The 24,625-nt window shown below is 53.2% G+C and overlaps 3 protein-coding genes across 4 annotated transcripts in view; all 3 read left to right on the top strand.

The window, feature by feature from the left end:
• CELSR3 (cadherin EGF LAG seven-pass G-type receptor 3) overlaps nucleotides 1-4,500 on the top strand; it is a 31,147-nt gene extending 26,647 nt beyond the window's left edge. For both annotated transcript variants that reach the window (XM_064724442.1, XM_064724443.1), the window contains 3 exons: nucleotides 77-277; nucleotides 449-1,526; nucleotides 2,204-4,500. In XM_064724442.1, coding sequence (XP_064580512.1) covers nucleotides 77-277; nucleotides 449-1,526; nucleotides 2,204-2,231 — 1,307 coding nt within the window. In that variant the 3' untranslated portion in view covers nucleotides 2,232-4,500. The remainder of the gene's footprint in view (nucleotides 1-76; nucleotides 278-448; nucleotides 1,527-2,203) is intronic.
• Nucleotides 4,501-7,403: 2,903 nt separating this feature from the next.
• Nucleotides 7,404-12,445, top strand: SLC26A6 (solute carrier family 26 member 6). The gene is made up of 19 exons (XM_064724431.1): nucleotides 7,404-7,531; nucleotides 7,835-7,974; nucleotides 8,070-8,180; nucleotides 8,450-8,622; nucleotides 8,701-8,865; nucleotides 8,993-9,145; nucleotides 9,324-9,406; nucleotides 9,499-9,646; nucleotides 9,754-9,867; nucleotides 9,973-10,050; nucleotides 10,182-10,277; nucleotides 10,400-10,506; nucleotides 10,595-10,664; nucleotides 10,817-10,909; nucleotides 11,016-11,120; nucleotides 11,615-11,791; nucleotides 11,915-11,969; nucleotides 12,222-12,343; nucleotides 12,422-12,445. The coding sequence occupies exons 1-19, from the start codon at nucleotides 7,404-7,406 to the stop codon at nucleotides 12,443-12,445; spliced, it is 2,142 nt and encodes a 713-aa protein (XP_064580501.1).
• A 3,097-nt stretch (nucleotides 12,446-15,542) lies between these two features.
• On the top strand, nucleotides 15,543-24,319 carry LOC135453259 (cytochrome b-c1 complex subunit 1, mitochondrial). Its single transcript, XM_064724087.1, has 13 exons — nucleotides 15,543-15,667; nucleotides 16,026-16,166; nucleotides 16,595-16,681; nucleotides 17,651-17,780; nucleotides 18,529-18,727; nucleotides 19,299-19,378; nucleotides 19,522-19,637; nucleotides 20,044-20,187; nucleotides 20,928-21,088; nucleotides 22,042-22,127; nucleotides 22,565-22,653; nucleotides 23,219-23,294; nucleotides 24,100-24,319. The coding sequence occupies exons 1-13, from the start codon at nucleotides 15,596-15,598 to the stop codon at nucleotides 24,162-24,164; spliced, it is 1,446 nt and encodes a 481-aa protein (XP_064580157.1). The 5' UTR covers nucleotides 15,543-15,595; the 3' UTR covers nucleotides 24,165-24,319.
• Nucleotides 24,320-24,625: the final 306 nt, after the last annotated feature.

The following is a 24,625-nucleotide window of genomic DNA, read 5'->3' as shown; positions in this document are numbered from 1 at the left end:
GTGATGGCTCAATTGCTGCTCATGGAAATATTCCCTCCCTCTTCTCTGGAACCTGATTTGCTGTGTCCTTCATCAGATGTGGATGGCAATGACCTCATGTCGTATTGGCCAGCGCTGGGCGAGTGCGAGGTTCACCCCTGCTCCCTGCAGAAGTGGGGCTCCGAGCGGAAGCTGGGATTTGACATCAATAAGGATGCAGCCAACAATAATCAGCCAGACCTGGCTTTGACCAGTGGGGATGAGAACTCCCTCACCCAGACCCAGCGGCAGAGAAAAGGTAACAGTCTGGAGCAAGCGGGCAAGGGTGGCCTTGCCTGTCTCAGGCTGATGTGACACTGAAAGCTCAGAATCAGATCTGTGTGGCCTTGCCCTTGGGGAGGCGTCTCCCTGGTTTTCCTGCTCTTCTTGCTGTTGTGCAAATATTTGACTTCTCTTTTGTCTGGTGCAGGGATTTTGAAGAACCGCCTCCAGTACCCCCCAACTCTCCAGGGCTTGCCATCCGTTGGCAGGATGACCAACGAGCTGACGTGGTACAAGACGTCCACGCTGGGTCACAGGGCTGTCCCCGCTGCCTCCTATGGCAGGATCTACTCTGGGGCTGGCAGTCTGTCCCAGCCAGCCAGCCGATACTCGTCCCGGGAGCAGCTTGACATGCTGATGAGGAGACAGATGTCCCGGGAGCAGCTGAGCAGGCACAACTCAGGAGAGTGCCTGGAAGCCGTGCCCAGTCGGCATGGGTCCAGAGAGGAGCTGGACACTATCCCCAGCAGGCATGGATCTACTGAACACCTGGAAAGTATCCCAAGCAGACATGCATCCAGGGAGAACTTGGATCTACTTGCTGTTAGGCCCAGTCAGAGAGATCATGGGAACACACTGCCCCGGAGGCAGGGCTCCAGAGACTGCCTTGACACTTTACCCTGCAGATTTGGGTCAAGAGAGCAGCTAGACTGTGGGCCAGTAAGAGAAGTCTCTAGAGAGTGGCTAAACACATTGCCAAGTAGGCAAGTGTCCAGAGACCAAATAGACATGTTGCCAAGTCGGGATACTTCTCGAGAGCAATTGGATTTGCTTTCTAGAAAACAGCCTTCAAGGGATCTGCTAGCATCAGCTAGACAAGCTTCAAGGGAGCAGCTGGACTTTTTGTCCAGAAGATCCAATTCCAGAGAGCCTCTGGACACAGTGCCTAGCAGGCAGCCCTCACAGGACAACCTGGGCAGTCTGTCTCGGAGGCAGCTGTCCAGGGAGAGCCTGGAACCGCTGTCAAGGAGACAGCATTCTAGGGAGAACCTGGAGGCCATTCCCAGCAGACATCCTTCCACTGAACAGTTAGATATCCTTTCTTCCATCCTTGCTTCTTTTAACTCCTCCGTGCTGTCCTCAGTGCAATCTTCCAGCACACCTTCAGGCCCCCAGACCACCGCCAGCCCCTCTGCCATGCAGACCTCGACGCCCTCTGCAGTGTGTCCCTCTACACCTCATTCTGCCACCTCCCACAGCATCTCAGAGCTGTCACCAGACTCAGAGTAAGTGGTTTCCTTCCTTCCTCAGCCAGGTCTTGTTCAGCTGGTCTTGTGCATTATCCACCAGCCTGGCTTCTTCCCAGAGGTGTTTAGTTTGGAGGGAGGGGGCTGTGGAAGGGGGAGCTCCCTGGGTGAGTGGCAGGTGTCTCCTGGACTGAATAGTGACTGGGCAGGGAGAAGCCTCAGGTGAGACAGCTCCAGATGCTTGTTGAGCAGCACAAGCAGAAGCCTCTGTGTATGTGAGTGTCCTCTCTGCCCAAGAGATGATGGCCCTTGCTTGTGGCCTGTGGGTACTCGAGGAGGATGTTCTGTGCAGCTAGACTGGCCTCCTGGGTGATCCCTTGGTCAGTGCTGGCTCTAAGTCCCATAGATGTATGCAAGGGCCAGGCTGGCTGGAGAGGAGGGAGCCCAAGTCCTAGGGAAGCCCTGCCTTCCCCAGCCACATTTTTCCCCAGGCACTCTGTTCCAGTATGTCACCTTTTCCCTCTAGGTCTGCTCCCTGCTGGTACTGCTCCATCCCTCCTTCCCTCTTCCCTTATCTCAGGCACTCAGAGACAGTTCTTCCTGCCCTGACACAGGAGAGGTTTTCTGCCGTGTCCCCATCTGGCATAGTGGGGAAAGGGTGCTGGAGCCCAGGAGAGGTGCCATGGCTTAACACTGTTTTTCTTTCCTCTGTGAAGAATAATGAGAAACGATGGCCATTCCTGAGGGGCCGAGATGGATCACAACAGAGATGGAAGAAGCAGGGCTCTTCACCAGGCACTGCCAGCTGAGGTTTGGTATCCCCATGGAGCAGGGGCCAGAACTGATGGTTGTCAGAGGCCCAAAACCAACCCTGCTTTCCCCTGCCCTGTGGGCTCAGGGGCCAGCAGCCCACACCACCCACTGCCAGGAGCCTCCAGGCTCTCACTGCCACCATGCTCTCCCATCACCTGCCTGGTGTGACAGGTAGTACTGGGCACGGGTGGCATCTCCAACCCCCTGGGGCCAAGGTCTTTCTCTGCGAGCTGTTTGTGTGTGAGGTGTGCCTGTGTGTGTGTGAAGGGTGGGCAGTGGCAGGGGGAAAGAAATGGAGCCCAGGATATGGGGGCAGGGAGGGTTTTCTATCCTTTTGTATCTTTGTAATCAGAGAGAAGAGAAATTTCTATGGTTATTTTTACGGATGGTCTGTTCCCAGGACCTGGAGCATTTGTTTCACCAACAGCCCCGTGCCAGTTTCCCTGGGGCTACGAGAATCCCAGTGGACTGGAGAGACAGTGCCAGGCAATCCTTAAGGCTTTGCTGGCAGTGCTTTGTCCCATTCCCCCTGCAGGGGCCCTGTTGGCCCCCCTGCCCTCCCACTGCAGCTCCAAACTCTGTCTCTGCCTGCCTGGTGTCCCTGAGGCCCTGCAGCCAGGCCTCCCTCTGCCCTGCCATGGCACCACCCTTGGGGCTGTCTGTGAGCTGGGGCTGTGCCAGCGAGAGCATGGGTGAGTGGGGCAGCAAATTCAGCACTGGGAACCTGCTGGGGAGGAGCCAAGCTCTGCTGTGCAGTCCTGTCCTGTCCCAGGGTGGTCCCACTCTCATCACTGCTGGTTTCCTCAGCTCAGCAAGTGAGCACCGGGCTTTTACCCACTGGGTGTTGTGCTCTTTAACCTGCATGTTACAGAACAAACCTCTGTTGGTTTGTGGGTCTGGTAAAGGAGCTAGATGACCCTTGCCCTGCTGAGGAGCAGGCTTGGCTTTTCCCAGAGCCAGTCCTCACTCTGCAGAGGACTAACATCCACAGGAGCATGATGTGGCTCCAGTTTTAGGGTCCAGCATTGCCCCCAGAAGTTGTATCTAGCTGGTTCCCTGGGGGTTCTGTGTATACCTACTCTCCCCTGAGTAGCAAAGGACAAAGGACACAGTTCAGAGTGGCCTGAATTTTGGGAGATGGAGATAAGCAGCACTTTGCCCCCTCTGGAAATTCAGGCTACCCAGATGGTTTCTCTGCTCAGCCTGGGGCCTGACCCCTGACTGTGCTGTGAGATGGCACTCTGTGCCTACCTCAGCCTCAGGCCTGGACATTTGGCTCAGCATGTTCCCTTTTTCACCCCCCAGGTGAAAAAGGCACAGCAGGGCCAGCATGTTCCCTTTTTCACCTGCCAGGTGCTCTCAGGGCTGCATGACCATGTGCTCTTTACTGCCTTACTACCACACTGCCGTGGCATCTTACTGTAGCCCAGCCTGACATGTTTACAGGAGAGGACCCATGCTGCTGTCCTCATGCCTCTAGGGAGGCCACGGCCTCTGGGCTGCCTCCCCGAGTCAGTGGGGAGAGTATGGAGGCAACACAAGGGCTGGTGACTGGGGGTGCCCTGGGTCCCCAGCACAGCCCTGATGAGGCAGGCTCACTGTCATCCTTCTCCCAGGGATGAGGAGAGAAAGGCCTGCTGACATGTTTACATGCCATTTGGGACCAGTGTGCTGAGGGAAAGCCTGCTGGCCCCACCTGCTGGGACAGCCAGGCACCTCCATGCTGCCCATCTTTGCCTTTGGAAACAAGCTCGTTTACAAGTTTCTCTCCAGAGTCCTGGGATCCTGTCCCTGCTGCACTGTAGCATGTTTCTGCCAAGTTGGGCACAGGGCTCTTTATGCTGCTGCCAAATGGAGAGCAAGTGTCAAGTGCCAAAAAGAAGAGAGCAGCAGAGATGGTGGCCATCCCTGCAGGGCTGGTGGCCATCCCTGCGGAGCTGGGCCACTCAAGAAGCAGAAATCTGCTTCTTGCAGACCAGCCTGCAGCTTGGTCCCTGATTGTAGTGCTGTGACCTGGGCTCTGGGGACCATCCTCCTGGAGTTTGGATTTTTTCCTTTGGGGATTTGGTTGGGTTTTGTTTCCTCTCTCTGTCTCCTGACTCTGTGGGCAGGGAGGGGGGAGATGCCCACACCCCCTTTTGGCTGTGTAAAAGTGTATCATGGAAGCGCCAGATTTGGAAATAAAAGTCTATAAAATGGTGCTGGCCTCTGTGCTGTCTCTCCCTCTGCTGGGGATTCATGGCTGGGGCTCTGGATGCAGCACCTGGGCTCGAGCTGCTTGTTGGCAGGGGGCTTGGGCAGGAGCTCACAGACAGTTCCTGAGCTGCCTGGGAGTCACGGTGCCCTGAGGCAAGGTGACACTGGGATGGGGACTCGAGGTGAGGTGGTTGGACTGGGCTGTGTACAGGCTGTTCATCCAGAGGGGGGGTTGGCTGTGGTGCTGTGCAGTGGCTCCAGGCCTGGCTGGCAGGGCTGCAGTGGCTGTGGTGAGCTGTGGGGCTCGTGCCTGGCAGCTGCCAGCACCCCAGCCTGACCAGACTAAGGGAAGAAGATCCATTTTCCAAAAGCTGTGTGACCTCAGCAGGGTCAAGCAAGGAGAAGGAAGTGTGGGGAGAGAAGGCTGAACATGATCCTGGTGCCCTGTGTCCTCCCCTCCTGCTGAAGAGGAAATAACAGGTGAGCAAAGGGCAGCATTGATCCACAGCGCCCTGAGCAAGGGTCACCATCAATTGTCATCCCTTTGTCCCCTAGGGGCTGTCACCTGAGCCGCTGGGAGGGAGCTCAGGGCAGCCTCCAGGAGCTGTGCTGGCAGTGCCAGGAGCTGTGGTCCTGCCCTGCTGCCCTGCCAGAGGCTGGCTGGGGGGTGAGGGCCAGGGAGAGCCATTGGGGGCTGGAATGCAGAGGGGGGCACAGGCAGAGTGACCAGCCTGAGGTACACGTGGGGCACTGGAGGCTGGAGTGAGGGAAGGAATGGCATGGAAGGGGACAGGGAGCACTGATAAAGAGGCAATAAATGGCACAGGGTGTTATCTACTTGGGAGCAGGAGCCCTGTGATAGCCTCTCATGTGCTGGAGGAGTGAATAAATGATGGGGAGCAGATAAACGAGGAGGCAGCAGTCATGTGTGGGTGCCTGTGTTGGACATGCCTTTACCTGACCACTGATGGGCAGGAGAGTGGACAGGGAGGGCCAGGGATGGCTTGAGGGAAGAGGCTCAGCCTCACTGAAAGCTGTGGGACTTGGCCTGTGCTCACCACAGAGAGAGAGAGCCAAGGTGGCCACAGGCTGCCCCCACAAGGCACCAGGGATGGAGACAAGTTGCTCCAACTCCAGAGATTGTTGTCCTGGATGTCACCGCTCCTGCTGCTTCTCATCCCCATCCCACCACGCAGGGGACCCAGGATTCTCTAATGCCTGGCCCTGCCCACTGCCTTCACATCACACCTTGCTACCAGTCAGAAATCTGAGCCTGGATTTCCGCAGCCGTGTCCCCATGGGCCTGGGCCAAACGTGACTCAGAAATTCCCTGCAGCCAATTCTACATTGTGATAGAGCCCAGGGAGGTGTGATGGGTTCAGTGGGACTATAGCGCCCGCGGGGGACCTTTGGAACAAGATAACAGCCGGGTCCGTGCAAATTGTTTGAGACCAGGGTAGTCCACAGAGCACAGCACACCTTGTTCCAGCAGGTAAGCAAGGGTCTGGGGAAAGTACCCTGGATGCCATGGCCAGAGGCTCTGGGTAACCCTTCTTGTCCTGGTCACAGCTCCTGCTCCAGGGCATGGGTTGGGGAGCAGACATCTATAGGAGCCATGGGGGCACAGCAGTGCTCTGGGGAGGCAGCTCTTGGCAGGAGGTTGGCACCAGGTCGTGCCCAGGGCCAAGAAGCCCCCTGCCTTACTCGTGACATGGGTGGTCAGGCATGGCAGCATCCTGGATGTAGCTGGAGACCAGGAGCTGGGACTGTGGTGGACAGTCCCCAGAAAGGGATGGCTCTGGGCACAGTGGTACCAGTGCTGGGTCTGCCACAGCTGGGGAACCCAGCACACCAGGGCACCAAGTGGGGCATAGTGGGTGCTGTGCATCCATGGGGCTGGGAAGCAGGGTGGCTTCCTGGCAGGGCAGGAGGAAGGGCAGGAGACAAGGAACAACGTCTCAAAGATCACTGGCTGGTTTTAATAAATAGGAGGAAGCTAAGCACACACCTGGTGGCTCCTGACCAAGCTGAGCACAGCAGGTAGGAGGGCTGGGGGTAACACAGGGGCTCAGGCTGGCACAGCCCCAGTACTCAGGGAGGGAATTGTGGGTCCAGCTGCAAGTGGATGAGCACCTTAAGACTGATCAGGCCACCAGCTGGGTGGGCCTGGAAAGATGGTGCAGCCCTCAGAGTGAGCCCTGAGCAAGAGCAAGCTGTAGATTTGTACAGGGGTTCCTCAGACCCACCATCCCAGCCCTGGGAAGGGTGAGACCTCAGCCCAACCCGGCCCCTCTGCTCACAGGCTCATCCTGCTCTGCACTGCAGGGGTCAAGGGAGGGCACTGTTGGAGGGATGGTGAGCCGTGACATTTGCCGGGTTTCACATTCCTGCTTCCCTCATGTGTAAAGGGACAAAGTCTGCAGATGGGGCTGTGGGATGGATGGGGCTCTGCCCAGCAGCTGTGCTGGCCCACTGCCCTGCCTTGCTGCAGTTCACGGAGGGGAAGGTGTTGGCACCGAGGTGGGTCCTGCGTGGGCAGGTGGAGAGGGAGCCCCCCGAGGCAGCTCTGCTGGCAGTCCCCACCCGTGCATTTCAGTGGGGTGGATGGGGCTGCTATGGGGCAGGAGTGGGCAGCACTGATTGCCAAAGCCTTCCCTGCCCACCTGTTGCCTGCCTACTGCTCTGCATTGTGAGGCAGTGCTGCTGCTTCAGGACTCCCAAAACTCAGCTGGTGCCTATCCTCAGGGCCATTCCTGCCCACTTGGTCAGCAGATGGGATGTTTCTGTGGGTAAGGGGAGCTGGAGGAGGGGCCTCAGGGTGGGTGGGATGCCCCTGAGAGTGGGAATGCAGCTGAGCTGTCCCTTGTGTCCTTGCAGTGGACTAGCATTCCGGAGAGCCAGGTGGGCATGGCAGCAGAGATGGCCCTGAGCCACCGAGGGCCCCACAAGGTGCTGAGTGAGGCTGAACTCGAGGAGGTGGCTCACAGGAAACCTCCCCCCAGGCCCTCTCTGCGTGGCTATCTCCACAAGACCAGGTAAGACCATGTGGCCAGTGGGATGTGCCTGGACCTTGCCCCACACAGTGTGGGCCCCACCTTGCCCCATTCTGCACCCCAGCCCCACCACCACAGGGAGCTGCAGACCTGGGGGTTGGTTCATTTCCCTATGCCCAGACACCCATGTGCCCACTCTGTCCTCCTGCCTGGAGGGACACCATCCTGCACTGGGTGGAGCTGATGGTCCCACATTGCTTCCCATGGGGCCTCATCCACCCTCACTGATGTCCCCAAGCCCCCTGCAGTTGTGCTCAAGTTCAGCTCCTGCTGCCTCCCCACCAGATGCTCGGGCTCTGCTGCCAAGTCCCTGCTGTTCCGCTTCCTGCCCTTCCTGCGCTGGCTGCCCCGCTACCCCATCAAGGACTGGCTCCTGGGGGACATTGTCTCGGGCTTCAGTGTGGGCATCATGCACCTGCCCCAGGGTGAGTGGTGCCATGCCCAGGCTGCCAGGGGCCCCCCACAGCTGGGGTGCTCAGGGGTTGGCCGTTGGTCACATGTCTCCCTTCTCCACCTTTAGGGCTTGCCTATGCGCTGCTGGCAGGGCTGCCGCCAGTCACGGGGCTCTACTCCTCCTTCTACCCCGTCTTCCTCTACTTCTTCTTTGGAACGTCAAGGCACAACTCCGTGGGTGAGCAGAGGGACCATGTGCTTGCACAGCAATGGTGGGCAGGGAGCAAGGATGTCCATGGCACTGCATTACCACATCAGCAGCTGGGGGAACCCTTCCTGCCTTTACTTTGCTCCACCAAGAAGGGGGGTGGCCAAGCCAGAGCCAAAGTACAGTGTGTGTGCTTTGAGCCTGGCCCAAGGAGAGAGGAGCTGACCCCTTAAGAGATCCTCTCAGAGAGATCCTGGTGCCCACCTTGGGCTCCCTGCCCATACTCTACCTGTTCTCAGGTCCCTTTGCTGTAATCTCTGTCATGATTGGGAGCTTGACAGAGTCCCTGATGCCCAGTGAGGACTTCATGATATCTGTCAATGGCAGCAATACAACGATCGATGAGGAACGGCGCGATGCTGCCAGGGTGGAGCTGGTGGCCGCCATCACTGTCCTGACGGGTATCTTCCAGGTAAGGCGGTCCCAGCCTAGTCTAGCAGAGAGCAGGAGACCGTAAGCTGTGGGTAATTTTTGCCATCTGTTCTTCCAGGTGGCCCTGGGCCTCCTGCAGTTTGGATTTGTGGTGACCTACCTCTCAGACCCGCTGGTGCGTGGCTACACCACCGCTGCCTCTGTGCACGTCCTTGTCTCCCAGCTCAAAAATGTTTTTGGAATCTCCCAAGGCGAGGCCTCAGGGCCACTCTCACTGTTTGTGGTGAGTGGGAGCTTGCTGGCACCCAAGGACCCCTGGCGCTCACCTGTGGGGCACATAGAGGCCTCCAAAAACCTGCTGGGGAGGCATCTGCTTTCCTGAGCACATTCCCTCCTCCTGTGTTCTCTAGACCATCATCGATCTCTGCAAGAAGCTGCCAGGCACCAATGTGGGCACCCTGGTGACTGCCATCATTGCCATTGTGGTCATCTTGATTGTGAAGGAGCTCAACCACAAGTTTGCTGCCAAATTGCCCATGCCCATCCCCATCGAGCTTATCACGGTACCCAGAGCTGCCCCGGCCCCCTGTGGGGACACAGCCAGGAATCCCTGCTGTATCCCTGTCCCCTTCAGGGTGGGGAGTGGTGGGATTGGGTTCCTTGGCAGCTCCAGGTCATGTGTTCCTCCACCACAGTCCCTGTGCAGGAAGACCCTGCCTCATTCCAGTCATTCTCCCCCAGATCATCGTTTCCACTGGCATCTCCTATGGGGTCAACCTGAAAGAAAAGTTTGGCATCTCTGTGGTGGGCAACATCCCCAGCGGGTGAGTGGGGCCTGAGGGTGCAGGGGGCTGTGCCAGGGCACCGTGCTGCCCACAGCACCCCTGTTTGAGCCCCATCTCTCTCTTGAATGTAGGTTGAAGCCACCTGTGGTCCCTAACATGAGCTACTTCGGGCAGGTGGCAGGCAATGCCTTTGCCATTGCTGTGGTAGGCTACGCCATCTGCATCTCCCTGGGCAAAATCTTTGCCCTGAAACATGGCTACAAAGTGGACAGCAACCAGGTGATGCTCTGAGGCACAGGACCCCCATCCTGGGTGAAAGCTAATCTTGCCCTTCGTGCAGGCAGATGAAAGCATGGTGCTGCCCTGCCACTGCTCTGTCCCTGCAGGAGCTGATTGCACTGGGTCTCTGCAACTTCTTAGGAGGATTCTTCCAGTGTTTTGCCATCAGCTGCTCCATGTCGAGGAGCCTGGTACAGGAAAGCACAGGGGGCAACAGCCAGGTGGGTCTGGGCAGTGCTGCCCCCCTCTCTGGGGCTGAACCAGGGGCAGGCAGGACAGCGAGCAGTGGGGGCTCACCCCTTGTCTCCTGCTCTCCTTCTGCACAGGTAGCTGGTGTCATCGCATCCCTGGTCATCCTGGTGACCATTCTGAAGATTGGAGAGCTCTTCAGGGACCTACCCAAGGTACATCTAGTCCCACAGCCCCAGTGTCACATCCCTCACCTGTGCCTGTCCCATGGCATGGTGATATGGTAGGGGAACAGGAAAGAGATTTGCCCTCAGCTTCCTCACAGCTGCAGAAATTTCTCTCCTAGGCCATCTTAGCTGCCATCATCATTGCCAACCTCAAGGGCATGTTCAAGCAGTTCAAGGACTTATGCACTCTCTGGAAGTCCAACAAGGTGGACCTGGTAAGGTGCTGGCCAGCCCTGGGGCTGAGCTCTTGTTCCTGGAGAGGATTTCTCCACCCTCCCTGAGGCTTGTGGGCGCCAGTGGAGAGGCTGTGCTGCAGCTGACTGTGTCCCCTCTCCAGCTGGTCTGGATTGTGACATTCATAGCCACCCTCCTGCTGAACCTGGACATCGGCCTGGCGGCCTCGGTGGCATTTGGGCTGCTCACGGTCATCTTCCGTACCCAGCTGTGAGTACCCTGGGGCTGGGGCCTGTGCCACGTCCCAAGGGCAGCAGGTGCCTGTGCTGACCTCAGCCCCTTGCTCTCCTCCCTGCAGCCCCCACTACTCCATCCTGGGGCGCATCTCCGACACCGATGTCTACAGGGATGTGGTGGAATATGAGATGGTAACGGCACGAGCCATGGGGGAAGAGCTGCCTGCACTGGGGGGCAGCTCAAAGCTCGCTGGAAAAAGGGGCTGGGGGCATTTTGGTGGGGGGAAGGGGAGGGGAACAGGTGGCTCCATCCCTGGGGTAGCACCCTCCCCATCTGCCCCCAGGCACAGGAGGTCCCTGGCGTGAAGATCTTCCGCTCTTCCTCCACCATCTATTTTGCCAACGTGGAGCTGTATGCTGAGGCCCTGAAGAAAAAGGTAGGAGACCCTCCAGCCTCAGAGTGCTTCCTCTGTCTCCTGCCTGCCTGCCAGCAGCAGGGTGGCATTGGGCCAGCTGAGGACACAGGGCCACACTGCTTTGCAGAGCGGCATTGATGTGGACCGCCTGATTGAGAAGAAGAAGAAGGCCCTCAAGAAGCTGAAGAAACAGCAGAAGAAACTGGAGAAGGAAAAGGCAAAGAGGAAAAAGGTGCCTCCACTCCTCCAGTGACATCCTGCACCTCTTCCTTCCCCAGCTCTGACACTTCTGTCAGTGCACTGGTGTGGCCTGGTGGCCCACATAGTTCCCAGTTCAGTTTAGGGCCAATGAGTGAGAAAGGCACTGGGACTGAACTGAGTCACACCCCCCAAGGTTGGTAGGAAAGCTGGGCTGTTAATGATTATGTGTTGGAGCTGCCAAGTCATTAACCTTTTGCTAGTTAATCAGAATTAAGAGCAAGGGCAAAGGCTGGCCTGGTGCCAGATAATGAGCCTGGCTCTACAGAGTGGTGCTGGGGAGAGGGGTGGATTTTGATACATCTGAAAGTAGCCCAAAAGTAGGTGAAGATGTGAAAGGGGCACCCACTCCTGGGGCCACCCACTGCCTGTGCACTCATGCAGCCAAAGAGCCTCACCAAGGTGAGCCCGGGGGAGCACTGCCATGACCAGGGCGCTGCTGACACCGGGTCTCCTTCCCTTCCCCAGCATGCAGAGGACGGTCCAGGCGTGTCAGTGATTGAGTTGAGTTCAGAAGAGAGCGGTACACCCTCAGAGCCCACCCTGCAGAGCCTAGGGCTGCCCAAGCCCAACTTCCACGCTGTCATCTTGGACTTCAGCCCCATCAACTTCGTGGACACTGTCGCCATCAAGATCCTGAAGAATGTAAGGGGCTGGGGAGCAGGCAGGACAGCAGCCTCACTGATGGTGTTTCTGGGGCCCTGTGGGGAGCCCTGATGGCTGCTGCCCATTCCTCTTCCTGGGTAAAATGTTTGTTCCCATTTGCAGATCTTCAGGGATTTCCATGAGATAGAGGTGGACGTCTTCATTGCCAGCTGCTCAGGTGAGGGGGATCTGCAGAGTCATGAGCCCTGGCTGGGCATGGCCACCCCTTTGGCGCACAGCTGATAGCCTGGGGGGTCCCCCCATGGTGCTCCCACCCCCAGGGTTTCCTCAGAGGATGGGTCCTGCAGGTTGTCCCATGGTGGTGACCCTGGTGTCCCCCACAACACAGGAGGCGGGAGGAGGCTGCCCTGGGTGGGTGACGGGGGCTCAGCTGAGTTCCATCACTTTAGATACTTATCCCTCCACACAGTATCTGTCCTGGCCCAGCTGGAGCGGGGCAACTTCTTCAGTTCAGCCATCACCAAGCACTCCTTCTTCCCCTCTGTGCATGATGCCGTGGCGCACATCAGCAGAGAGCGGCACCAGGCCTCGGTGAGTACCCAGCCTTGCTGTCCCAGCATGGCGATGGAGAGGGCAGCCACATCAACCCCTCCCTCTCTGCCCCCTCAGGTGGACCACAGCACCAGAATGTAGCCCCTCAAGAGGAAGACATCTCCCCCAGGAGACGGGCGGGCAAGGAAGGCTTTGCCACCCTGATGGCACCAAGTCACCCACCCTAGGGCCCAGATGCCCTGATCCCCACCAGCTCCTCTGGACTCTCAGTGCTGGGGCTCTGCCCTGTCCATGAGCCCTGCTGTGATGGGGATGGAGCTGCAGGATGGAGCTGCTGCTGGCTGTCACACCGAGGAGCTGGCTGTCACACCGAGGGGCCGCCTGCTGCCCCCACACTGCCCAGCCCGGCCTGCCCCACCAGGCCAGGACGTGGTTTGGGGGTGATGGAGGGGCCAAAGGGTTCCTGCTCCCAGCAGCAGGCTGGCATCATGAATAAAGCTCTGTGGTGTTCCCCAGGGTTGGTTTCAATGCCCTTTCCTCAATAATGATACTTTCGGGCCAGACCACCCCGCTGCACCCCAGCACTGCTGGGAATGGCCTCCCTGTCTGTGGGGTCCCAGCACCCTCCCTCTGGCTCTTTTCTGCCACTTCTCACCATCACCTGCTCTGGGTAGCAGTATGGGCAGGGATCCCCACCCTCAGAAGGGTCATAGCACCCTCCCTGCCTGACTGGGGAGCCACCAGCACCTGCTGGCTGCAATCATACCCACACCAAAGGGGAAAGCGCTTGCAGCCAAGAGAAGGCTGATATGGGGTTTTGGGAGGCAGGGGTAAGGCTGGTTCCACAATTTCAATATCTAGCATTCGTTCAATATTTTTTCTGTTTCTGTCTCTTTAATTATAGACATTATTGCTGACTGTATGATGATTAATAGGAATAGTTCTTTATGATCCTTCCCTTGCTGACATCAGTAACTTTCATCTTTTCCTGGTTGTACCCGTGGCTATGCATTAAGGAAGAATAGAAGGGAATAAGTTTTAGGGGTATGTTGCAAGTAACCAGATTGGTAGTTCTGATTCCATTTCTCATTATCTAAGAAGAACTCAGATTATTTTTGGACTTTTTGTAGACCTCTGGCTAGGTTAGCATTAGTTTTTGATTGACCCAGTCAACTTTAGGCTTCTAAGCTTGACTAGTGAATGTAAAGGAGGAAGTCACAGAGCTTGGGTGGTTCCTGTGTCAGCAGCTTCTCAGAAATAGGGAGATTTATGTTCTCAAGTTTATTACTTCAGCTACCAGATAATGCTCACTCCAAAAGAGGGTGAGAAGGTTGGTCCCCTAAATGGTGAAATAAGTGTTTCTGCTATTTGTGACTATCTTGTATAACTGGGGTTTATTACAAGAAAGTTTGACTAAATGGCATGCATCTGGTCTTGGAGGAAAGAGAATATTCTTTGTAGGCTTTTATCAAACTGAGATGGTCTTCAAGGACATAGCACTTAAAATACAGTCATTCCCGCTAGTTTCAGTTCCATTTTAGGCTCAACAAACAAAATGTGAAACCTCCACCAATAGGGAGGGAAATTTAATTTGACTTCCTCCTTTTTAGGGAGAAGCTAATCATAAAAGTTTCACCAGGATCAGAGCAGGCTGTAAAACAAGAGTGCAATGCAAAAGACCAATCCTGTCCTCTTAGTATTAATATTTGTAACTGGACTTGAATGAAATGTGTCAAATCTGTGCTCTTGGGTATCACATCAGTAATAGGTACTTCAGCTGCTGTACTTCTTTCCTAAAGCTAAAAATATAATCCAAAAAATCAACATTCCATGGTCACAATTCACCCTGTGATGTTGACCGGTGAAAAAGGAGCAGAAGGTGCAAATTACCTGCAAGTTACTTTAATAGTCTGTCTAAATCATTGGCCGCTGATTCCCTGAAGGTTTCAACAGGTCAGTTGCCCATATCTTTCAGGAGTTTTGCCAGGTCATGTTTTTCTTGGGATTCTCTAATCTTTCCCCACTAGTTCAGTCTCTGCTCTCAATTCTTTTCTGAAGTACCTCAATAGCATGGAAATGTATTGTTTTTATTTATCACACCATTATTCTCTTCAAAAGGTTGCTTGCCTCAGGTGTCATTTATGCTGATTTTTGCTAGCTTATTTTCAGATGCCAGCAGGTGTTTTGTAATAGCAAGTACACAATCCTGTAGCTTGGCTTTCTTTTTATTTAGTCTGTCTAGAAAATGGAATGACTGAACATCTCAGACAGATTTTCTCTCCACAATACATTTCACATGAAGGACATAGATTTGTATCACTAAGATCATCTACCTAAAATCTTGGCACTGAAGAAACTAGTGGTTTGCCAAGAAGGGGATCAGTAGAAATGTTGTAGAGCTGCTATGTACATATTAATGAAATGCCAGACAGTGAAGCAGCGGACATTTCTGGGGTTTAGCACCATGTTGCTGCATTGGTGTCCATTTTCTCAGTGTGCCAGCGGCATTTCTGTCTATAAGTGTGCTAAGATTTCCAGCATTTAATGCCGTTTCCTTACTGTCATTTTAATATCTTCCTTCAGATTAAAGGATGATATAATTTTTACATTTTGAAAATCTCTGTTGGGAAACACTATGACACAGTAAGCATCAGTGTCCCCCTTTTGTTTTTTTGCCTAGTTTGTAATTTTCATAGACTCATTGAAATTTCTAATAATGTCAATAAGAATACTGTAATTTCTTATACCAGTTACCAGGGTTGATGCTGATGCCTATTCCTTCATTATATATCTGACCTAATGGCCAATTTTTGTGATCTGCAGTTTGCTGTGATTTGGTAAAAGCTGGCATACACTGCCAACTCACAGCTTGTGTGTTGGGATTTAAAGGGCTTTCATGGGTTCCTTTCTGCGACTGCCACGCACTGGACTCTCACACTTACAACCACTTCACCTTCCACAGGTCATTTCAGTATTTAATACTCTTTCTGGGAATGTGAGCAATAGACCCTCATTTCCAGGGATTCCCATTCCCCGTGACTTCCCATTCCCCAGGATCCCCATTCCCGTTACCCCCATTCCCGTATCCCCATTTCTAGGTACTGCCATTCCCGTACCCCCATTCCCGTTACCCCCATTCCCGGATCCCCGTCCGCGCCCCCCGCGCTGCGCCCTCCCGCCACCAGGGTGCGCGCCCGCCCTCCCGCCCGTTCTGCGCGCGCTCGGCCCCGGCCCGGCCCCGCCCCTGCGCATGCGCACGGCTCTAGGGCAGTTCGTCTGCGGAAGAAGAAGATGGCGGCGCGCTCAGTGTGCCGGGCGGGCAGCGCGGCCGGGCGGGCGCTGCTGTGGGGCCCGCGCCCCTCCGTGAGTCACCGCATCCCGCCGGGGCAGCGCGGGGGGGAGCCCGGCCGGGCCGCGGGAGGCCCCGCAGTGTGGAGTGGCTGCCGGGCCCGCCTGTGTCCCAGCCGGGAAGGTCATGGGGACGCGGCGGGCGGTGGGAGCCCCCGAGCCCCGGAGCAGGGCAGGGCGGGCGGGGAGCAGCGGCGGCTGTCACTGTCACCCAGTGCGGGGCTGCCACCGAGCCGCTCTCTGCCCCGGTACTGGGGTGTGACCGGTTCGTGCGGCTTTTCCCTTGGGGTTTCCCACCTTTTCAAACCTCTGAGTTCTCGGCCCTGCCGAGGGAACAGTGTGTTAGTAGTGATGACAGCCTTTGTTTTTACAGGCAGCTTTATTGACTTTGACAAGGAAGCGAGGTGCTGCCACCTATGCCCAGACACTCCAGAATATGCCTGAGACCCAGGTCACCACCCTGGAGAACGGCCTCCGGGTAGCCTCAGAGGAGTCCAATCACCCAACCTGCACCGTAAGCTTAACATAAATTAAGGGCTTATTTGAAACAATCAGCCTTGCCTAGCCTGCAGCTGGTCTTCCAAAAGGGACAGACCCCACTGCTTCTCTTTGTGAACAGATGGGATTAATATAGCAGCAGGAGGCCCAGACTGGTGTTGTATTGTCTTTAGACAAGTTTTTGTGCTGTACAAATTTGCTCAGCCTTTTATATGAGCAGTAAATGAGCAGCAAAAGTTATCTCTCTGGCAAAACCAGATGTGGTGAAGCTGAGAGAGAAAAAGCCGAAATACGTGCAGGGAACCGTTGCTTGTTTGCTCTTATTTTGGTTCTTGTAGTGCAATGTCTGTGGAGCAGACCCCTTGTCGCTGCTGCTGTGTTTGTGTCATTAGGGTGCTGGTTGTTTTCCTCTCTGATGTTGGTACTGGCTGGTTTTGCTGCCAGGTGGGTGTGTGGATCAAGGCTGGGAGCCGCTATGAAGACCCGAAGACCAACGGGGCTGCTTTCTTTGTGGAGCACATGGCCTTGAAGGTGAGGATGTGTGCCAGCTCTGCACACAGCTGCCCTGAATATTCTGTCCATGCATTGACCTCTCGTTTTGGAGGCTGTGGCTGTTGAAAGAGGGTGTAAATCAGGTCATCTGAGTCCTAGAGTCCTTGCATACAGTATAAAAATAAGTCTAAAATGGCATCTAGCCTATGTGGTGCATATTGGTTGAATATGCAGCAACTTGCAAGCATGCATGAAATAAATAACTCTTAATTGCTGTTTTCCTCTTAAAGGAAAAAAGTTGCAATTAAAAAGTGTAGTACACATAGAGCACTGTGTTATGAAGCATTTTTTCTCAGGTTAGCACAGAGAGTTCAAAGCAGCATTTCCTGTTGCCATTTATTTTGCTTAGCTTTTCGTACTGGTACAGCAAAGTTCAGAGGCTACACTTCTTGCTTTTTAAATTATGCAGGTGTCTGCTGAACAGGGCAGAAGACATCTAAGCCTAAGACTTGCTGGCTCAAGTTCAGCCTGTGCCTTCATAGACAGCTACAGCATTTGGCTAGCTCATTAAGAGATATGCCCTATATAGAAATAGTCTTCTGCATCTATTTGTCTTCTTCTGCTTGGATAGCTAGAAACCTGCTTGTTTTTGGTTTGGGCTTGTTGTTGGTTTACTTCCAGGGATGTTCAAACACTTGTCTCAGCATAGGTTGTCTCCTTGCCTGCTGAGTTTGTGTTGGTTGGTGGTGATGACAGCCTTTATTTTTTCAGGCAGCTTTATTGTGTTTCAATAAACACAAGCTTTATTGACAGTTTGTCTTGGTCTTTCAAAATACACCTCAGCCATCCTTTATCTAGAGGAAATAAACCAAGTATTAAATCTCTTGTGTACCTGCCCTTGGTTTTTATGATTCACAAGACAGTGTTTATTGTTATTTTCATTGCTTTAATTCTGACCTAAAAGGAAGTTTGTTCATTTCATAGCTGAGTTTGTCTGGTTTTCTTTAGGGCACAAAGAAGCGTCCTGGCTCAGACTTTGAGAAGGAAGTGGAGAGTCTGGGAGCTCACCTGAACGGGTACACCTCCCGTGAGCAAACTGCCTTCTACATAAAAGCCTTGTCCAAGGACATGCCTAAAGGTAGGATGGCCAGGGCAGAGTCTGATTGGGAGGTTAAGTGCATGTACTTCTGTTTCTCATCCCCAAGCAGCTTTTCTATCAGCAGACCAGGGACTGAAGTTGAAGCTGAGCAGTGAATTGGAGGTTCTGGTTGGTAGCTGAGGAGAGCAGCGCAGTGATGTGGTGATTCAAGGCTGTGTGTCCATGCGTCTCTAAACCAAGGGTTCCAGTTATGTCAGGCTGCACTGCCTTGCCAGGAGGGAAGATGGGAGGGATTCACTAGTTTGTGGTTGTTTTATGGAGCTTAGCAAACGAGGTCAGCAAGAGCTGCTGTGTGAGGAGTCGTCAGTGCAGCTCTTGCAGGTGCTCCTCGTGCTCTGTACTGCCATGTGCTGCCTTCTCTGGGCTGCTTTTGGGCAGGGGCAGTGATTTGAGTAGGGCCCTTACTGTAGACATGGGCTGTGCTGTAGGCATCACAAACTCTCTGTGAGGATTCAGTGTGTATCTGGAGGAGAACCTGCTTCTGATACACTTCACCTTCTGCAGATGTAGCCTGCACTCTGCTGGTGAAGGTGCTTGGCAAGCTGGTTTGGAGCCTTCTTGCTAAACCAGTGTTGTTTGTTCCTCCCAGATACTTTGGGAATGGGTAGCACCCAGCTCTGCAAGGTTGTATGCCCTCCCCCTCATGGTTTTTGCTCACTCCTGTGTGTCTCAGCAGCACTGGGTAGCAGTCAGGCAGTGGGATGCTAATGTAGGAATTATGTTGCAGCTGTGGAGCTTCTGAGTGACCTTGTGCAGAACTGTGCACTGGAGGAGTCTCAGATGGAGAAGGAGCGTGTTGTCATCCTTCAGGAGTTGAAGGAAATGGACAGCAACCTGACAGATGTCACCTTTGATTACCTTCATGCCACTGCTTACCAGGGGACCTCGCTGGCCCACACCGTTGAAGGGACCACAGACAACATCAAGTGAGCAGCAGGCTGGGTGTGGTGCACAGCCTTGGGGTGCAGAGTGTGGGTGCACGACTGCTGATCCTGGGTGGGATGACTGCACAGTGTGTACATGGAGGTGATCTGAGCCCATGGGCTTCTCCTTGTGCCCTGACTCTGTTTCCCCCACTGGCACTGGTGAAAGTGTAATGCTGCAGGCATTCCTTAGAACCACCCCGTGCAAGCCCTTCCTGAGGCTGGAGGGGACAGGTTGAACCTTCTCCCTTACTCCTCAGTTTGTTAGAAAAATTAGAGAGCTAGGGATGCCACTAACACAGTGGCCTTGTGTTAGCTCAGTGACTGGGTTCAGTACTCTCCAGTACTCTCTTCTTTAACTCTCCATCTTGGCTGCTGGTTCCTGTTCTTTGTGTTCTAGAATTAGAGCACAGGGCAAACACAGTACACAGTGCAGTCTTGCTTCTAAAAAGCATTGTTACCCTGCAGCAAAGACAATCATTGTTGTCTCTGCAGTGTGAACTTGCTTCTTCTAAGACTCTCATTCCTGCAGAGTTGGAGATGCTGATGTTCTGGGTCTCTGTGTTCTTTCCAGGAGGATGACTCGAGGACATCTGGTTTCATATGTTGATACTCACTTCAAGGCACCTCGTATGGTCCTGGCAGCTGCTGGAGGTAAGTTCTAGATCCTTGTAATCCTGGGAAGCCTTGGTATTTTCATGTGATCAGACTTGTCTCACATCACTAATGTAAAATCAGATAATTTTGTTAAATTAGTCTGTTTTAAGACTGGAGATCTCTCTTTTTATCATTGCCAGGTATTTCCCATAAAGAACTAGTAGATGCAGCTAAGCAGCACTTCACTGGGCCACCTTTTACATCCAAGGGGGATTCTGTGCCTACCCTCAGGCGCTGTCGCTTCACAGGGAGTGAGGTAAATTTGTTTTGGTCTCCATCAAAATGAGCAGCTGTTGCCCAGCTGTGGAATGAATGGGAAAGCAACTAGAGCTGCTTCTCAGTGGAAAAGTCTGTTCATGTGTGACAGAGAAGCTGATGATGCACCATCTTGGTAGTGCTCCCACGTTCTCTTCTTGGGGATTATTGCCACGTGTTGGGTTTTAGATGGGACCCAAACCCGTTAGGAGTGTGAGGCTATTGCTCATGTGATCTGCTGCAAAATTCACATCAGAACAGCTGGTTTGTGTTCAGTTCTGCCTGGGATTCTTTTATTTCACTGGAATAACATCAAGTGCCCCAGTTAGTCAGCCTGGCATTGCAGCAGGCTGCAGACAGATCACAGTGTTGATGCAGTTCTCCCCCACTCTTTGATGATTTTGCAGATCCGTGCCAGGGATGATGCTCTGCCCCTTGCCCATATTGCTCTTGCTGTGGAGGGGCCAGGATGGGCTGATCCTGACAACGTGGTGCTCAACGTGGCCAATGCTATCATAGGGCGCTACGACCGCACGTTCGGAGGTGGCAAGGTAAGAGTTGTGAGTGCAGCAGGGAGAGCCTGGAGCCTTTTCATGTCAAGTGTTATGGAGAATGTGCTTTTTTATTATGGTGGATGTGCTTTAGGAGAGGCTGTTGTGGTTAGCTTCCAGCTGTGAAGGGGGTAGGAGCCTGGAAAGTAAATAGAAGTGTAATCCAGGCTAATCCAGGACAGTTTTTGAGAGGTGATGCTGGCAAATGAACTGAACCTTTGTGGGAGAGGTGTAGCTGGTGGATTCACAGCAGCTTGTTCCCACCCTCACAACTAACCACTTAGTGGGGGTGGGGATGGAAGCAGGACAGAATACAGTCTTATGATGCAAGCTTGTCGTACCACTGCAGAGCAAATGGAACTTGTTTAAAACCTCAGTATTGAATCCATTATTGTCTGAAATCTGTCTGGCCTGTATGTCTGTGCTAACCCCTGCTGCTGAGGAGGAGACCTTGTCCTTCTCATTTTTTTCCACTCCTGCGGTGGTGTGCATACCAGCTTTTCATCTGCAGCTGGGAAAGGAAGTGGTTCTGCTGGATGGACTCCTAGGCCATTGTCTGTGGCTTTTCCAGCAGTGATTCTCATCTGTTGACCACATGAAGGCTCTAAATTAAGCTCTCCTTCAGCAAAGTGTTCCGCTCTGTCTTGTCTATGGTCTTTGTGAAAACAGCTCAGTGGGAAAGAATTTGAGCTGTGAGGAAACTGAAAATGAAATGGCTGACAGCATCTCCTTGTTTACAGAATCAGTCTAGCAAGCTGGCCACGCTTGCTGTGGAGCATAATCTCTGCCACAGTTTTGAGCCATTCAACACCTGCTACTCTGACACTGGCCTCTTCGGTTTCCATTTTGTTTCTGATCCCCTCTCTGTAGATGATATGATGTTCTGTGCTCAGGGAGAGTGGTAAGTACAACTTTGGCACAAGTTGCTGTTCAAGATCTGAGCCTCTTGTAGGAGACTGAGCTGCTGAGGGAGCATATTAAGTTTATACAGAGAGCTGTGTCTCTTTATGAACTTCTTGGTAACTTCTTGGTTAAGTGATCCTGTAATCTTTAAATCTCTAAGAATGTGGCTTTTGAGGAGCTGTTTTAGTCCCTTAGGGCTCCTCTGGTCTTTTGTTCATGCTTTCAAGTATTAGCACTGAGGCTTTGGGGGCTTTTTATATACAAGTGAGATCATTCCTTAGACAAGGCTTTCCTAGGTGCCCAAGAGATTTATCTCCATTGTCTTGTTAAGCCTGAGCAAAGCAGGCAGAGTTCCTGCTGCTCAGTCTCTTGTCTTGTGGCTGATGAATGACCTGCTGCTGGAATCATGCCAGTGTTTGGGAGCCTTCTGGCTGTCCATCTTATTGTGTCCATGAGCCAGTTCAAGGCTACATCTGAGCTGCAAGCCCTCTGTGAGGAGCAGGTGGAGTGAGCCCTTGCCCCAGAGACGTGGCCCATTGGCAGGAGAAGAAGGGATGTAGCAGCTGGAGTCCAGACAGACTGTGGAGCTGTCTTGTTCTTCGAGCATCAGTTTCCATAGCAGCTTGCCATGCATGGGAATGGCTGACACGCCTTCCCTCTCCTGTGATAGGGCCGTGCACAGCACGTGCTGCTGTGCCTGCTGGGCAAGCCAGAGCCAGCACCAGGGCTGCTGAACCTCTGAGTGTAGCTCAGCGTGTATCCTGCTGGCTGAATCCCCTGCCTGTGTGCTGGAGCTCTGCCTCCTGCTGCTCTCTGGAGATCCAGGATGAATGTCAGCCTGCAAGAGAAGCAGTGTTGATAGCAGCTTATTTTTGAGGAGACTGGGAAAGGGAGGAATTCATGTTCTGTCTGAGCAGACAAACATCTTAAGAGCTTCCATGTCTTCTCCAGGATGCGTTTGTGCACCAGTACCACAGAGTCAGAAGTGGCAAGAGCCAAGAACTATCTCCGAAATGCCATGGTGGCTCAGCTGGATGGTATGTTCTGGTTGATGGATTGACTACTGTGCAGCTTTCAGAGGATTTCTGCTTGAGGTTCTCCTGGAGAGCAGGACCTGTGCTAAAGATTGCAGTTCTGCTGGCAGGCGCTGGGCAAAACTTGCTTTTCCTGCTCCGCAGTCCTCCTGCCACGTTGTCAAAGCCACTGACCCCAGCCTTCTGTGCTCCCAGGAGTGACATACTGCTGGTGACCTAGGAACTGAGACCCTCACACTGGCCTGCCTTGGCTCTAACATTTGGGAGATGAGTGAAGAAATCTGTGTATTGTGTAGCTCCTGCTGGAGCTGCATAGAGTGAGAATTAGGATTGTGCTTTGTTAGCAGAGGGTTTAATGCTTAGACTTTCTACTCTGTGCTTTGGCTGATGCAATTCTGGAAGGCTTGGTGCACTGACCATGCAATATCTTCAACATCCAGGTACCACACGAGTGTGTGAGAATATTGCAAGCCATCTCTTGCACTACGGACGCCGTATCCCTCTGGAGGAGTGGGATGCCAGGATTTCTGTAGGTATCCATTTGTTTTGGCTGGTATACCTGAGCATGGTGGGTGTCAGCATTGTCTGGCCTTAGTCTGCTGCAGTAACATTGCAGTAACATGTGGTTTACTTATCCCTTAATCAGACTGCCAGGAGTCAGTCCAGTGGTTATCCTGCTGACACTGATGTAACTGTCAGAATCTCTGGCTTAGACACAGTGTATGCTGTGTCCTTGTGACTGGAGTCAGTCCATCCCAAAAAGAGGGCATTCAATTGTGTTAAGCAGCACAACCTGAAATTCCTGTAACAGTTTTCCTAGTGGTGTCCCACACCTAGTTTGTGGAATTTCTGCAGCCACTCTATTCCTTAGAAGACTTCTGATTTTGGCCTTGTCTTCTGTACCCCCAGGAGAATGCGCTGTGTAGGGAGGTTAGCCATCCTTGCAGGCAGAGCTGGGCAGTTGGTGCAGATGGTTCCAAGGGTCTGATTGTATCTTTTAATGATCTTGATATGTAATGGCAGCAGTTAGTTGCAACTTTGAGAAGTGTAGTTCTGCTGGAAGAGTCATTAATTGCTTGTTGGATCTTTTTTAGGCCGTTGATGCAAAAATGGTGAGAGATGTGTGCAGTAAATACATCTATGACAAATGCCCGGCAATTGCAGCAGTTGGTGAGTAGTAGGTGACAATCGGTACACACATAAAAAACAAGGCAGGGCCAAGGACTGAGTGGAGGTGTTACAGGCAGTCCTCATGTGTCTGTCCTGACTCGTTAAGCCACTCTAGTTCTTCACTGATAGCCTCCTGCCTGTGCACATGAGGTGTGCCAAGGCACATTTGCCACGAGATCAGACTTGCAGGTGATGGAGATGCAGTGGTAGTGAGCTGCTGGCTGTGCTCCCACCTCTGCCTCCTGTGGAGCTGTGCCTAAGACAGGGAGTCCTGTAGCTGGGTGCGGGCCCAGCACGTCTGCCAGGTGTCCTTACCCTGGGGTCAGGGTGGTTTATGTAAGGGAAGTGAAGGGACCTGATTCTCCTGTGCTGCTCTGGCATGTCTGTCTGGCCAAGGACAAATTCCTTTCGGAAAACCTGCCTAAGCAGCTCAGCTCTGCTGCCTCCTTCCTGTGTGTTGAGAATTCCCCTCCTCCTTGCAGCTGTTTCCTCTGGCCTTCAAAGTGGAGCAGACTGGAAAAGGGATACAGTGTTTGAGCAGGAAGTTGAAATGTTGAAATGACTTGGTGGTTCCCTGTACTTGATACTGAGCATTGTGGGGCAGTGTGAGAAAACACCTTATTCTGTCAGGAGCTGGTATCTGTTAGTTTTCCTGATGCAAGTTTGAGCTGTAGTTGCTTGGTTTTGTGCAGAGCTGCTATGGATTGCAAGCACAGGCTTCTCTGCCACCATCTGCTGTAAAAACATAAACTGTAGAGAGATGTTTTTAACTGTGTCTCAAAGTAACTTTCCTCTGTTCACTCAGGTCCCATTGAGCAGCTCTTGGATTACAACCGCCTCCGCAGTGCCATGTACTGGGTCCGTCTCTAGGAGGGGTTGCCTGCAGATTGGAAATCATGAACGTGTGGACTGTGCCAGGTTGCCTCTGGCTCTGAATGTCCTGGGCACCACGGGCAAGCTGAGTCCATTCACAGCAGCTGTCTTCTCTGTGTTAAATGTATAAAAATAAATACATCCTAAGTGGAGTTGGTTCTGCTGGTAGTCAACTGTTCTTTGAGTGGTGTGTGTAGACAGTGATCATCTTGCCAAACTGGGGAGATGTGATGTGAGGAGCTGGAGCTGTTGTTGATAGATAGGCAAACATCTGTCCAGAGGGGCTATGTTATAATAACCCATATGTTTCTATATGGAGATGTGTTACCTCTCATCTTAAGCTTCCTGGTTATCTGTAAACCAGCTCAGTACTGAGCAGAGATTATTTTCTAGTAGTGGTGTTGGACTACACATTCCTCTTTTACTCTCCATGCAATCAGGCTCAGCTAGGCAATAAC

The sequence above is a fragment of the Zonotrichia leucophrys genome, chromosome 12, assembly GCF_028769735.1.
Source record: "Zonotrichia leucophrys gambelii isolate GWCS_2022_RI chromosome 12, RI_Zleu_2.0, whole genome shotgun sequence".
NCBI classification, from domain to species: Eukaryota; Metazoa; Chordata; class Aves; order Passeriformes; family Passerellidae; genus Zonotrichia; species Zonotrichia leucophrys.
The sequence above is the reverse complement of the archived record's forward strand: the minus strand, read 5'-3'. Positions and strand labels throughout refer to the sequence as shown.